The sequence below is a fragment of the Alosa sapidissima genome, chromosome 17 (genome assembly GCF_018492685.1).
Source record: "Alosa sapidissima isolate fAloSap1 chromosome 17, fAloSap1.pri, whole genome shotgun sequence".
Taxonomy (NCBI): Eukaryota; Metazoa; Chordata; class Actinopteri; order Clupeiformes; family Clupeidae; genus Alosa; species Alosa sapidissima.
The window spans coordinates 9,493,708-9,506,207 of NC_055973.1; the positions used below are offsets into that span (position 1 = coordinate 9,493,708).

At 47.2% G+C, this 12,500-nt stretch overlaps 1 protein-coding gene across 2 annotated transcripts in view; it reads left to right on the plus strand.

The window, feature by feature from the left end:
• The window catches only part of ek1 (eph-like kinase 1), a 74,231-nt gene that overhangs the window by 20,744 nt on the left and 40,987 nt on the right, over window positions 1-12,500 (plus strand). For both annotated transcript variants that reach the window (XM_042068318.1, XM_042068319.1), the window contains exons 4-5: window positions 11,696-11,851; window positions 12,104-12,445. In XM_042068318.1, the coding sequence (XP_041924252.1) occupies window positions 11,696-11,851; window positions 12,104-12,445 (498 nt within the window). The remainder of the gene's footprint in view (window positions 1-11,695; window positions 11,852-12,103; window positions 12,446-12,500) is intronic.

Consider the following 12,500-nt stretch of genomic DNA (forward strand, 5'->3'; position numbering starts at 1 on the left):
GTGTGTGTGTGTGTGAGAGAGAGAGAGAGAGCAAGAGGCCTGAGACTCAGGAGGAAGTGGATCGGTAGCCACTGGAACAAAGGGGGGGGGGGGGGGGGGGGGGGGTAGGAGACCCATCATTTACAGTGTGAGGCTGACAGCTCAGCAAGCTCCCCTGCACTAATCCATAGGGGGATCAGCACTCTTTCTGCCTCCCCCCTCCCCCTCTCTATCCCTCTCTCCCTCTTCCGCTCTCTCCCTCTCTCTCCCTATCTCCCTCTTCCGCTCTCTCCCTCTCTATCCCTCTCTCCCTCTTCCGCTCTCTCCCTCTCTCTCCCTCTCTCCCTCTTCCGCTCTCTCCCTCTCTCTCCCTCTCTCCCTCTTCCGCTCTATACCCTCTCTTCCCCCTTCCATGCTGGTGCCCTGCAGTCTTAGCATGTGATGGCGTTGACACGCATGGTCACAGCGGACTTGGCCTTCCTGAGATCTTCCCTACTGACAAACACTTTTTTTTTCTCCAAAAGTTGTTTTTCACATCTCCTTTTTTCTAGCTTTCTCCTCCCTCGTTCCCTCCCTCACTCCTCCCAACTTTATGTGCTTTTGACTCACTCTCTTTCACCCGATCACTCCCTTTCTCTCTCTCTCTTTTTCTTTGTGCATTCTCTTTCTCTCGCCTCACTTGCCTCTTTACGACCCAAAAGAGGCATATTATCAAACAAAGGTTTCATTAAGCCAAGCTATTAACAGGTATTTCCTGACATGATCGTTATTATAATATCATTACTCATGCCGTATTCCATGGTTTATTAGTGATGTCAAGTCCAGGTCGTCATAGCTGATGAAAACCTGACACGTTTAGCTCAGGGCTTTGGCACGAGATTGCAGACGGGTTTTAAGTTCTGTGAGCTGGTAACTTTTATTGCCCTTGTCTCTCCTCAAGTTCTCTTGGAACGGTTCCTCCTGTCTTGTTGGAGTGGATGCGTTGAATGACTCCATTTAGTGTAACTCTACTACTTTGAAGAAGTATTCAAAGACACAAAGCCAAAGAATTACAAGAACAGTTTATGATTTCTGGGTTAACAGATGGAGTAGAAATGGAAGTGTTGTACCTCCAGTCTTTCTGGGCTTTCTTCTTTGCTTTGCTTTTCTTGAATTTCCCCTGGGGATCAATAAAGTATCTATCTATCTATCTACAGTAATGTTTGTGTGTGTGAATGTGTGCCAGTGCATGATGGTCTATGAATGTGAACATGTGTGTGTGTGTGTGTGTGTGTGTGTGTGTGTGTGTGTGTATATGCGTAAATATCCCTTTGTGTATGTGTATATACAGTATGTGTAAATATCCCTTTATCTCTCTCTGTGTGTGTGTGTGTGTGTATGTGTGTGTGTGTGTGTATGCGTAAATATCCCTTTGTGTATGTGTATATACAGTATGTGTAAATATCCCTTTATCTCTCTCTGTGTGTGTGTGTGTGTGTATGTGTATGTGTGTGTGTGTGTGTGTGTGTGTATGTGTGTGTGTGTGTGTGTGTGTATGTGTGTGTGTGTGTGTGTGTGTGTGTGTGTATGTGTGTGTGTGTGTGTGTATGTGTGTGTGTGTGTGTGTGTGTATGTGTGTGTGTGTGTGTGTGTGTGTGTGTGTGTGTGTGTGTGTGTGTGTATGTGTGTGTGTGTGTGTGTGTGTGTGTGTGTGTGTGTGTGTGTGTGTGTGTGTGTGTGTGTGTGTGTGTATGTGTGTGTGTGTGTGTGTGTGTGTATGTGTGTGTGTGTGTGTGTCTTTCCCTGACGAAGCGCTGTGGCACGTGCCATCTTTTCCACGTGCGTCGCTCGCCTGTCCTCTGGGTTTTTATTTTCAGCCATAGCTCAATAATTCATCCTGTGGGTTGCTGTGGAGTGGGTGGCTGCGGCCCTTTCTCCTCTCCTCTCATCTCCTCTCCTTTCTTTTCTATTCTCCTCTCCTCTCCTCTCTTCTCTTCTCTTCTCCTCTCATCTCCTCTCCTTTCTTTTCTATTCTCCTCTCCTCTCTTCTCTTCTCCTCTCCTCTCATCTCCTCTACTTTCTTTTCTATTCTCCTCTCCTCTCCTCTCTTCTCTTCTCTTCTCCTCTCATCTCCTCTCCTCTCTTTTCTATTCTCTTCTCCTCTCCTCTCCTCTCTTCTTTTCTCTTCTCCTCTCATCTCCTCTCATCTCCTCTCCTCTCTTTTCTATTCTCCTCTCCTCTCTTCTCTTCTCTTCTCCTCTCATCTCCTCTCCTCTCTTTTCTATTCTCCTCTCCTCTCCTCTCTTCTCTTCTCCTCTCATCTCCTGTCTTTTCTATTCTCTTCTCCTCTCTCCGATCCTCCCCTTCTCCTCTTTTTTATCTCCTTCCCTCTCTTTTCTCTCCTCTCCTCTTTCTCCTCCTTCTTTATTCTCTCCTTTCCTCTCCTCTTTCCTTTTCTCTTCACTTCTTTCCTCTCTGGTTCTCTTCCTTTGCCTATTGATGCTTCTTTAACAGAACCTGGAAGCTCTGCGAGCACTGTTGTCTCAGAAAGCACTAAGGAAACGTTTCCTGAACACTATTCACCCTTGTCTGGCCTTAAGCCGCACTTTTGAGTTTTTGAGAAGATTTGTTTTTCTCATCACTCAAATGGAATTTGACCGAATTCCGGCCCAAGGAAGCATCAATGCATATGAAGCCACAATCGTCAACGGTTTTAAATGAGAGGTTCAAATCGCTTTCTGTATGGAGAACCACAGCCTAGACAAGAATCCCTATGGTTGCCTTAACCTCCTATCCTTACTCTCCCCTTACAAAACCTCAGACACGGACTCCAGGACTGGGTGTTCCGCTACGCGAACAGATCGCTAAAACCCACTCTCCTGTCTCCGGTGAGATCTCCCAGGCTGGCAGGAACACAAAGGGAACGTTTCAGTCAAAAGAGCTTATCCTCAGCCAGAGCCTCCAGCCCTGTTTTCATGTCTCTGTCATGTAGAGGTCCTTGTATTGAATCAGAGGAGAACCACCACTGAGAGCGGAGAGTAGGAGATTTAGGTGGAGCTGATGGGGGTGCTTGCATTTTGTCAATGGATGATGGCTTACAGGAAGGATTGTAGCACTCATGCATAAGGATGTCAAGGGTGCTCAAATTAATAATTTAATTTGAGCACCCTTGACATTCTTATGCATAATTTAATTTATATTTTGTTGCTGAGGAAAAGGAAAACACACACACACACACACACACACACACACACACACACACACACACACACACACACACACACACACACACACAGATACACACACACACACGCACACACAAACACATACTTATGTTTACCTTGACACACATACGTATGTGCACTGCACATTGACACACACCCACACACCCACACCCACACACACACACACACACACACACACACACCCACACACACACACACACACACACACACACACACACACACACACACGTAACCTCAATCTCTTCCTTTTAAATGGATTCTGGCACGGCTCTCTCCCTCTGCACCGTTGCCAGATGATCCCCTCCCACTCCCCAGTGTCTCCCACTGGTGGAATAAATAGCCAGTCAGTCAGCCAGCCGAGCCCGGCCAGCCAGCGGGAGCCACACACCTGCTTTTCATATGAGTCTGGGGCGCTCCGATCTCAGGCAGGAATGTGGGAGATGAGGGTGGGTGGAGAGGGTGGAGAGGGTGGGGAGGGTGGGGGTTAGTGTTCTGAGGGAGAGACACTTTACTCAGGGGGAGTTAGAAACAAAACAAACGCTTTTGTGACTAAATCAGACAGACGGTGTGGTATGTGAGGACAACAGCCAAGTGCGCATTCGCGAAAGAAAAATGTTTTTTTAGAAATGGTTGTGTGTGTTTGTGTGTAAGTGTGTGTGTGACTTTGAGTGGGGGTGGGTATGTGCAAAGGATGGATGGATGAGTGTGTAGCTGAATTGGAATCAGAGTCGTTGTTTTGTGACAGCGGTGCTTTGAGATTATTTTTTTTTGTACGTTAATTAAATTCAAATGAGCATCCACAGAGCCAGCAGGTGTTTGAGCCTTCTCCTTGTTCCCCCTGGACTGCAAACATTTCAACTGACCTTTCCCTGACAGATGCATGTGTACAGTATGTTTGTGTGTGTGTGTGTGTGTGTGTGTGTGTGTGTGTGTGTGTCTGTGTGTGTGTGTGTGTGTGTGTGTATGTGTGTGTCTGTGGGCTTCTCTACTATGTGCATGGCATGTGTGTTGTTCTCTTGTTGAGCTTGTGAGATGTAACGTTGACCTTTACCCAAAAATGTTTCACAACGTGTTTGTACAAACACACACACACACACACACACGCACACGCACACACACACACAAACACACACACACACACACACAGACACACACACACCATGTATGTCTGCCTCTAGGTCTGTGTATCTTAACAATCACATGAGATTTGGCTTTAAAAACTATCCTGTATGAAGTTGCTCCATTAAGATCTATCCATCCACACTGCACTCATTCATTCAGTCAGGGGGGGCTGGGAAAAAGGAAAAACAGCAGCGGAAAACCCAAATGGACTAGAAGCTCCCATGCAGTGATGAAGCTGTCCACTCCACTTGTCGCCCAGGGGGTGCTGAGGACCTTCTGCTGAGGATAGCGGTCCAAAAAAATGAAGTAAAGAAAAGAAATGACCGCTGCAGGAGAAGGGGGTGTTGGGTGGGTGGTTGGTGAGGTTGGAAGGGGCAGTGTGGTGGAGGTTTTTATCAGCCAGGCCAGCCTCGGCACACCACAAAGCCTGGGAGATTGGCGCCGTCGCAGGGTCCCGTGATGGATGGCAGCAGAGAGAGAGAGAGAGGGGGGGGAGTGGCCTTTGGAAGCCAGAGGGCACCCTAGGGACGGGCTGAGCGGATTGAGACGGTCAGGGAAAGGGAAGGGGGGGGAGTATGTGTGGAGGGAAGGAGGGAGGAAAAATCCCACAGAGAAGCACTTCTAATGCCCCCAGCTCGTCTGCTGCTCCTCTCCAAACCACATCCAGTAATTGGATGGAGCTGATAGAGAGCGAGACTGAGAGAGATTGAGAGGGAGTGAGAGAGAGTGAGAGAGAGAACTGACAGAAAGAGAGTGGAAGAAAAATGGATAACAAAAAAAAAGAGATAGTTCTGTAGTGCCTGGAGTTCCAGCAGTCTATGGAGGCTTGTCCTCAGGGGTCACTGGATGATTGGTGGTCCCCAGATGAGAGATCACTCTTGGTCCAGCTGGTCGGCTGCTATTTCATATCCTCCGAGCCTCAGGAGTTTAGGAATGAGGACCAGCTCTCCTGTTTAACACCTGCACCTGCTCCCTGATGGAAACATGTCCACCTCTGCCGCTGCCACCCGTGCTCCTGATGGCCGCTAATCTATGGCCAGCTTTCCAACAGATCCCCCACTGCTCTGCAGGGATTAAAAGACTGCAGAACCCTCATTCTTCCTCCTCTTCTTTCATTTCTTCACTTCCTTCTCTTTTGCTCCCCTCTACAACCTGGATCACAGAAGTGTTTTCGCTCTCTCTCTGTCTCTCTCTCTCTCTCTCTCTCTCCATTTTTCCTTCTCTTCCTCAAAAATCAATGGGGCTTTGCTCCTAATGGATGGGGAAGAGATGCCTGGAAAGGCTGAGAGGGGAACACCCTGATCGATACAGCGATCGGTGATCACCAGCACGCCATCAGGGCCAGCAAGTGAGGCTGCCTCTGTGACGTGCAGACACGCCGGCAGGTAAAAATAGCGTGATGAGCAGAGACAGCAGGGTCTTTCTCCACTAATATCCACCTGACAAAGAGAAAGTGAGAGAGAGAGAGCCTGAGAAAAGAGGAAGAAAGAAGGAGAGTGACAATGAGAGAGACAGATGGATAAAAAGAGATGGACAGAGAGAGAGTGAAGTAGATGGAGGGGAAAAAGATGCAAAGGCAGAAGCAATAAAGGCCTGTATCACTTTAAGTTTCAGCAGGCCTGGTGACAGCAGTGGAGGGGCTTGTTGAAACCTACTGTGACACAGTCTTTAAGAGCTGACAGACACTTGCAGGAAAATAGGATGACATCCATCATACGTCACGCCTCTCTGACCTTTTAATGTCACACAGAGCTCTTTCACTCAGTATATTCTTAAAGAATAAACGGTGACATATCATATATAACCCAAGCCTCATGGAAGATCGCTTTATATCATGAGTTTGTGAGCCATAACATTGTTTCATGCCCTATATATTTTATACTATTGTCAAATTGTGCTAAACCAACATGAAAGCCTGACCTAGTTCCTGTTGGTATATATTTCATATGTCTCAGATAATAAAATAATCAATGATCTGTCATGTAGTGTACCTTTGCTGACAGCCGGTCTCGGAGCTAAATGAGTAAACAAATAAACAAACCTGAGCAAAACAGAATGAAATGAGACAAAAAAAATCCGTTTGAAGGACAAAATTATGAAGACCAAAAAAAACAAAACATGAATGCAGACCATATCTGAAAATATACCTTGTGGACTTTGAAGTCTGAACACATGAGACATGGGCTTTGAAGGGAAATGAGGAGAGAACAAAGTCAGAGGTGGATTTGCGACATATAATCACTCACTACAGAAATACAAACTAGACATATTATTTTGACTACAGTCTAGGTGAACCCTAACATGTTTTATTTTGCATGAATGTGTTAAGCCCTCTAACTGGAATCTCTCTGTTCTCAAAAAAAGAATGGCCAGCAAAAGCAACTTGTGAAATCTCATGAACAAGGTCTCCAGTTCTTTTGAATTATTATTTTGAAATTATGCTGACACCTCTTGGTTTACTTTTTTTTAAATGTAAGATTAAGCTCTCATGTTTCCAGTGTTGTGAATAAAGTGGTTGGTTCCCGGCGGAACTTTGCTATTCATGAACAGATTCACATTCAACAAAAGAGGGTTGCATTTTGGAATTGTGTTGCCATGGCAACGGTTATGTAAGTCTCTCTCCTGGGGTAATTGAAAGCCCTGTATTTTCGTGTGGAGCAGTGGGTACCATCCACAGCGTACAGCCTATGCCACCCTGAAACTCCAATTTTCCAATGCCCAAAGTTGCTCCACGGTCTGTTTTTTTAAAGATACAGCCAGCTCTGCCACTACTGGAACTACTGCCATCTGACACCCATTTCCACTCAAACACAGACATGCACACACACTCTCTCTCTCTCTCTCTCTAACTCACACAGACACACACACACACCTAACCCCACTTCAAGGTTCTAAATTAAATTAAAACTAAAACACACACACAAACCTATATTTTCCCATAATCCCATAGCAGGGGAGGCAGACATGGCAGGGCGCCCTTCTGTTATTACCTCCCAGAGAGGTTAGCGTCACACTGAAAGCCCTTTGATTTTCACACACAGGGCAGAAGCGGCGGGCCTGTTGTGTTTCACCCCAACACGTCTGCATAATTCATGCCCTCCGGCACTAACCCTAATATTCCCTGTGGCGTCCCCTCTCCTCTCCCCCACCCCCCATTCTGCACCTCTCCTCTCTTCTCTTCTCTTCTGCTAGTCTCTCTTCTCTTCTCTTCTCTTCTCTTCTCTTCTCTTCTCTTCTCTTCTTCTCTCCTCTCCTCCGCATCTGTGCTGTGCTGAGGATGCGTCTCCCCTCTGTCTCCATAGGGACCTGTCAGCAAGGTGGCAGCTTGAGGCCCATTGATCTTTCTCATTATAGACCTGCTGCCTCAGACGGAATGTAAATGACGTCGGCATGGCAACTTATCAGTTATCCCTGGTGAAATGTGTGTGTGTGTGTGTGTGCAGAGTACGCCCCCCCCCCCCCCCCCCCCCCCCCCCAAACGACACACACCTCTCTTCTGTCAGACCAGAGTGCGGATATCTTTTCCATCTCGTCGCTGTCTTGCTTTCGCTTCTCTCCCCTATATCTACTTTATTGTCTGTCCCTGTGATACATCTCCCTCTCACTCTCTCTCTCTCATCTCACTGTGACTCTCTCATTCATACTCTCTGTGCTCCTTTGCTGTCTCACTCATTACTGTTCGCACAATGCAAATGCATTACATCTCCATGAGAGCTATTGATTAGCGTAAGCTGAAGTGTGCCACTGTCTGACATATAAATATTTAATAGGCGAGACTCCTCGCCGCTATCATTGATGTGTTAATTTGATTGTTTTCTCATCCCCTTGATTTACTCAGCGTCTGTAGATCAATGAACGGATCTCACCGCATCCACAAAGTGTTTTTTTTTAACCCTACGTGTGCATGGAAGAAAGTTTCGTGCTTTATATGCAAGCTGTGTTGCCATTTGTGACAGCTGCTGTATATACTGAAGTCAATGTCATACATGTAATTCTTAACCTTGGAAATCTAGTCAAGCTAGATGATAAATGAGGTTGTGTATAGTATATGTGGAGAGGAGAGTGGAGCAGAGAGTAAGTACCTGTTTGTTATGCTGTGCTTGTGGTGTCTAGAGGAGGAGGAGAATCTTTGGTGTGATGTTCTTTTCAGATAAGCTGAATTACAGTATGTGTAGCATGTCAGTTTGGGTGTGATCATATTAATGCATTATTTTAATATTGCAGCAATTCTAGTCTTGCTGGTATTTTTATATGTGGTATTAAGGGCCACATATTGCGCCAGATTTGTGATGCATCACCATGAAAATTGTTTTCAAGATCGTTCCTGACTGCGAATGTGTAACGGTAATATCTCCATGGAAATGGACGTGAAATATAAAGTCAGTTAACACTGATTTTCTTTAACGGCCCTAAACATTGTGGTATGGCACGAGTTCAGCACCGAAAGCGCATAGACCCTCTGAGCGTGCAGAAAGTATCGGCTGTCAACTCCACACATGTCTGCCATCAAAGATTCATGGCCCGAGGAGAAAGCCTTGCCAAATATCTCCCCTCCCTTAAACGTTGCTGCCGCCATTATCGGCTGCCAATTCCTGATCGTATTCTTGTCCCCCGGGCCTCGGGTGCGAATGGGAGATTAGTTCAGGTGTTATAAAAGCAAGCGGGACGCAGGAAGCGCCACAAGTGCGGCCGTTTAAACTGCGGTCGTCGCAGCCTCAGAGGATCTATGTCAGCATAATGCATAGGGGACTGCCGTCCGCTTCCAGCTCAAGGGGCGTAGCGTCCCCCGTCTCCTCTTGTGAATGTATGTGTTTTTGCTCGGCCGTGGAGACGCCCCAGATTAACGAGGGGTCCCCCCCTGTGAGGGCTGCTCCTGAGGCTGGGCCAGTCCGACGCCAAGCGACTCACTCGCTGTTCACTCCCTTTCGCTTTCTTTTTACTGTGCTGTTTTTCTTTCTCTCCTATGGTTGAGTGCTAGTGGTTTCATGTGAGCATGTGTGAATGTGTCTGTGTGGGTGTGTGTGTGTGTGTGTGTGTGTATGAGGGTGGGTGTTTAGGGTGTGCATATGTGAATGTATTTCAAATAGATCCAAAGTTTACTTGTCCAGCTGTTTGCGGTAGAGACCAGGTGCCTTTCTCTCTATCTCTCTATCTCTCTCTCTCTCTCTCCCTCCATCCTTCCCACTCATTCATTAACAAATTCACACACAGATACAGATATAGGCATATAGACACAGATCCACATGCACACTTCCACCTACCCCATGCTTATGCCAGGCATACCATCATCTCAGGACCATGAGTCACACCATATCACTCCAGTGGCATCACAACAATGCAATCCTGCTCACAGTTGCAGCGTATAGCATGGCATATCTGGGTGACTCAGCCTGACTCCCCATCTGCCCATTCTGTTTCTGTCCTCAGCCTGTGAGAGCCAAGCGAGAGCATACCAATTCTGTGTGTGTGTGTGGGGGGGGGGGGGGGGGGGGGGGTATGGGGGCGTGGGGCTGGCTGTGTGACTATGGCACTACCAGAGTATTGGACTGCGGTTTCATCGTAAACAGGCATAGAAGAAGCAGGATGGAAAAATGTAGTCACTCCATGTTGCCTAGAAATGGGTTAAGTTAATGTTGCACTAAGGGACAGTAAAAAAGTACAAGCAAAAAATGTGTCTGTGTCAGTATGTTTGTGTGGGTAGTGTGGGTACGTAGGTGGATGTGTGTGTGTGTGTGTGTGTGTGTGTGTGTGTGTGTGTGTGTGTGTAAGAAAAGACTGTTATAACGCAAACTCTTACCAGAAAATGTCCTCCAGTAGTGGTAGTGTTGCCGTGTATTGCATGAGCTGAATGAAGCATGTGCTGTTTGCTGTTTGAGTCACAACACATCATAATAGATGTAGTTGCGAGCTAATTTGAGAGCTGCTTTTAACAGTGATGAAATATGAGCTAGATGTGAAGATCATCAGAACAAGTAGAAGTTGTGACTGTTTATGAGAGTGCCTTATGGGGAGGTTGTTAGAGAGAAATTAATTGCAATCGTGTCCATTTTGCATTTGATAGAAAAGGCAATAAATGATCACTCTGCTCTTGAATGTAATCAGAGGTGCTGATTAGGCCCCCATTTTATACATACATACATACACATTTTATACTAGTTCATCATTTCAGTGACTTTCTGTGGTGGGGGCAAAGGAGTGCCTGCCTAGAGCTGCTATTTGCAGCAAAGGGAACTTTACCTCCTGACGAGCCCCTGCTGTGAGAATTAGTTACCCTTTGAGACGGGTGCCAACCTGAAAAGCCCTGTAATTCCCACGGACAACCTCTCTCCTATGTCCTATGGCCTGTTCCACAAAGACATGTCCTTCCTCCCATCCACTGTCTGCCATTATGAGGGTTTGAAGTTGTTCAGCTTTGGTTTGGGAGGAAAGACAGAGAGATGGAGAGAGGGAGAGAGGAGGGGGTGGTGTATTACAGAGTTAGGTAGGGAGGGATGAAGAAAGTGCCAGGGAGAAAGAGAGAGAGGGGAGAGAAGGAAAAAGACTCTCTCTCTCTCTCTCTCTGCCTGTGTGTGTGTGTGTGTGTGTGTGTGTGTGCGTGCGTATGTGTGTGTGTGTGTGTGTGTGTGTGTGTGTGTGTGTGTGTGTGTGTGTGTGTTTGTGTGTGTGTGTGTGTGTGTGTGTGTGCAGTGGGCAGGCTGCTGTGTCTGATGTGAAGTGACATGTTTGAGATGTGTTTGCTAAAATAAAGGGTTTGGCTTTTAGTTCACAGCAGTGGGGGGAGTCTGAAGCACTCTCCCTCTGGAGCACGGCTCTAATGCACACACACACACACACGCAATGCACGCGCGCACACACACACACACACACACACACACAGACTCTCACTCCTCTCACTGAGGGTTGATCACTGAACACACTTAACCCAAACCATTCACACACACACACACACACACACACACACACACACACAGAGATACACATCGGGCGGGCGGTGCAGGGTTGTCCTTACGCTTCAGAGGAACAGGAGATGAGAGCAGAGGAGACTTTTCTCTCTCTTTAACATTCTCATATCTCTCTCTCTCTCTCTCTCTCTCTCTCTCAGAGCCTCTGAATGCACACATTGGTTGAACTGTCAAAAGAAAATCTTTGGCAGCACTATATAAAAATCAAGTGACTTTTTTCTGTATAGCACACTGTCAATTTAGTAATTTGTTGTTTTTGTTGTTGATGTTTATTTTCTAGTGCTTATGTGTTCTAGTGCTTATGTGTCTTATGTTTACTTGTTTACATTTGTTTGTATGATGCTTTCCATCATGTGTGTGTTCATGTGTATATAATTAATCTCTGTGTTGTATGTTTTGGTCTGGCAGCCTGCCGCTCTGGCTTCTACAAGGCCTCCGCCATGGACGCGTACTGTGTGAAGTGTCCCCCACATAGCTATTCCCACCAGGACAAGGCGTCCGAGTGTGTGTGCGAGAGGGGCTTCTACCGTGCCGAGACTGACCCCCGCTCCATGGCCTGCACACGTAAGCAGTCACACGTGCCGTGCTCACCAGCACAGGCATACTTGCCTATTCCGACAAGCACACACCACATATTAGAAGACATTTTTTTCCCCCTGAATTTCATGTAAATGATTACGAGTATAGACTTATTACATATACTGTATATATGTGGTGCACACATATAAGTTATTTTAATAATACTGTATGTCATGGTCATGTGTTTTATTTTTGATCACCACTGTTACATTACCATGAATCTCATGTGTCTCTCAGGTCCACCCTCAGCTCCGGGCACCCCTATCTCCACGGCCAACGAGACGGCCGTGACCCTGGAGTGGAGCCCTCCGCGGGACAGCGGTGGCCGCGGCGACGTGACCTACAGTGTCCACTGCCGCAGGTGCTCGAGCGAGTCGGGCGCGGAGCGCTGCACGCCGTGCGGCGGGAGCGCGCGCTTCAACCCGCGGCAGTTCGGCCTGGCGCTGCCGCGCGTGCTTGTGACGGAGCTGCTGCCACGCACCACCTACAGCTTCAGTGTGGAGGCGCTCAACGGCGTGTCGCACCTCAGCCCCAGCCCCCGCACGCTCGCCACCGTCAACATCACCACCAGCCAGACCGGTACGCCAGCCTGTCTCACTCACACACACACACACACTGCATGTCACACTGCCTG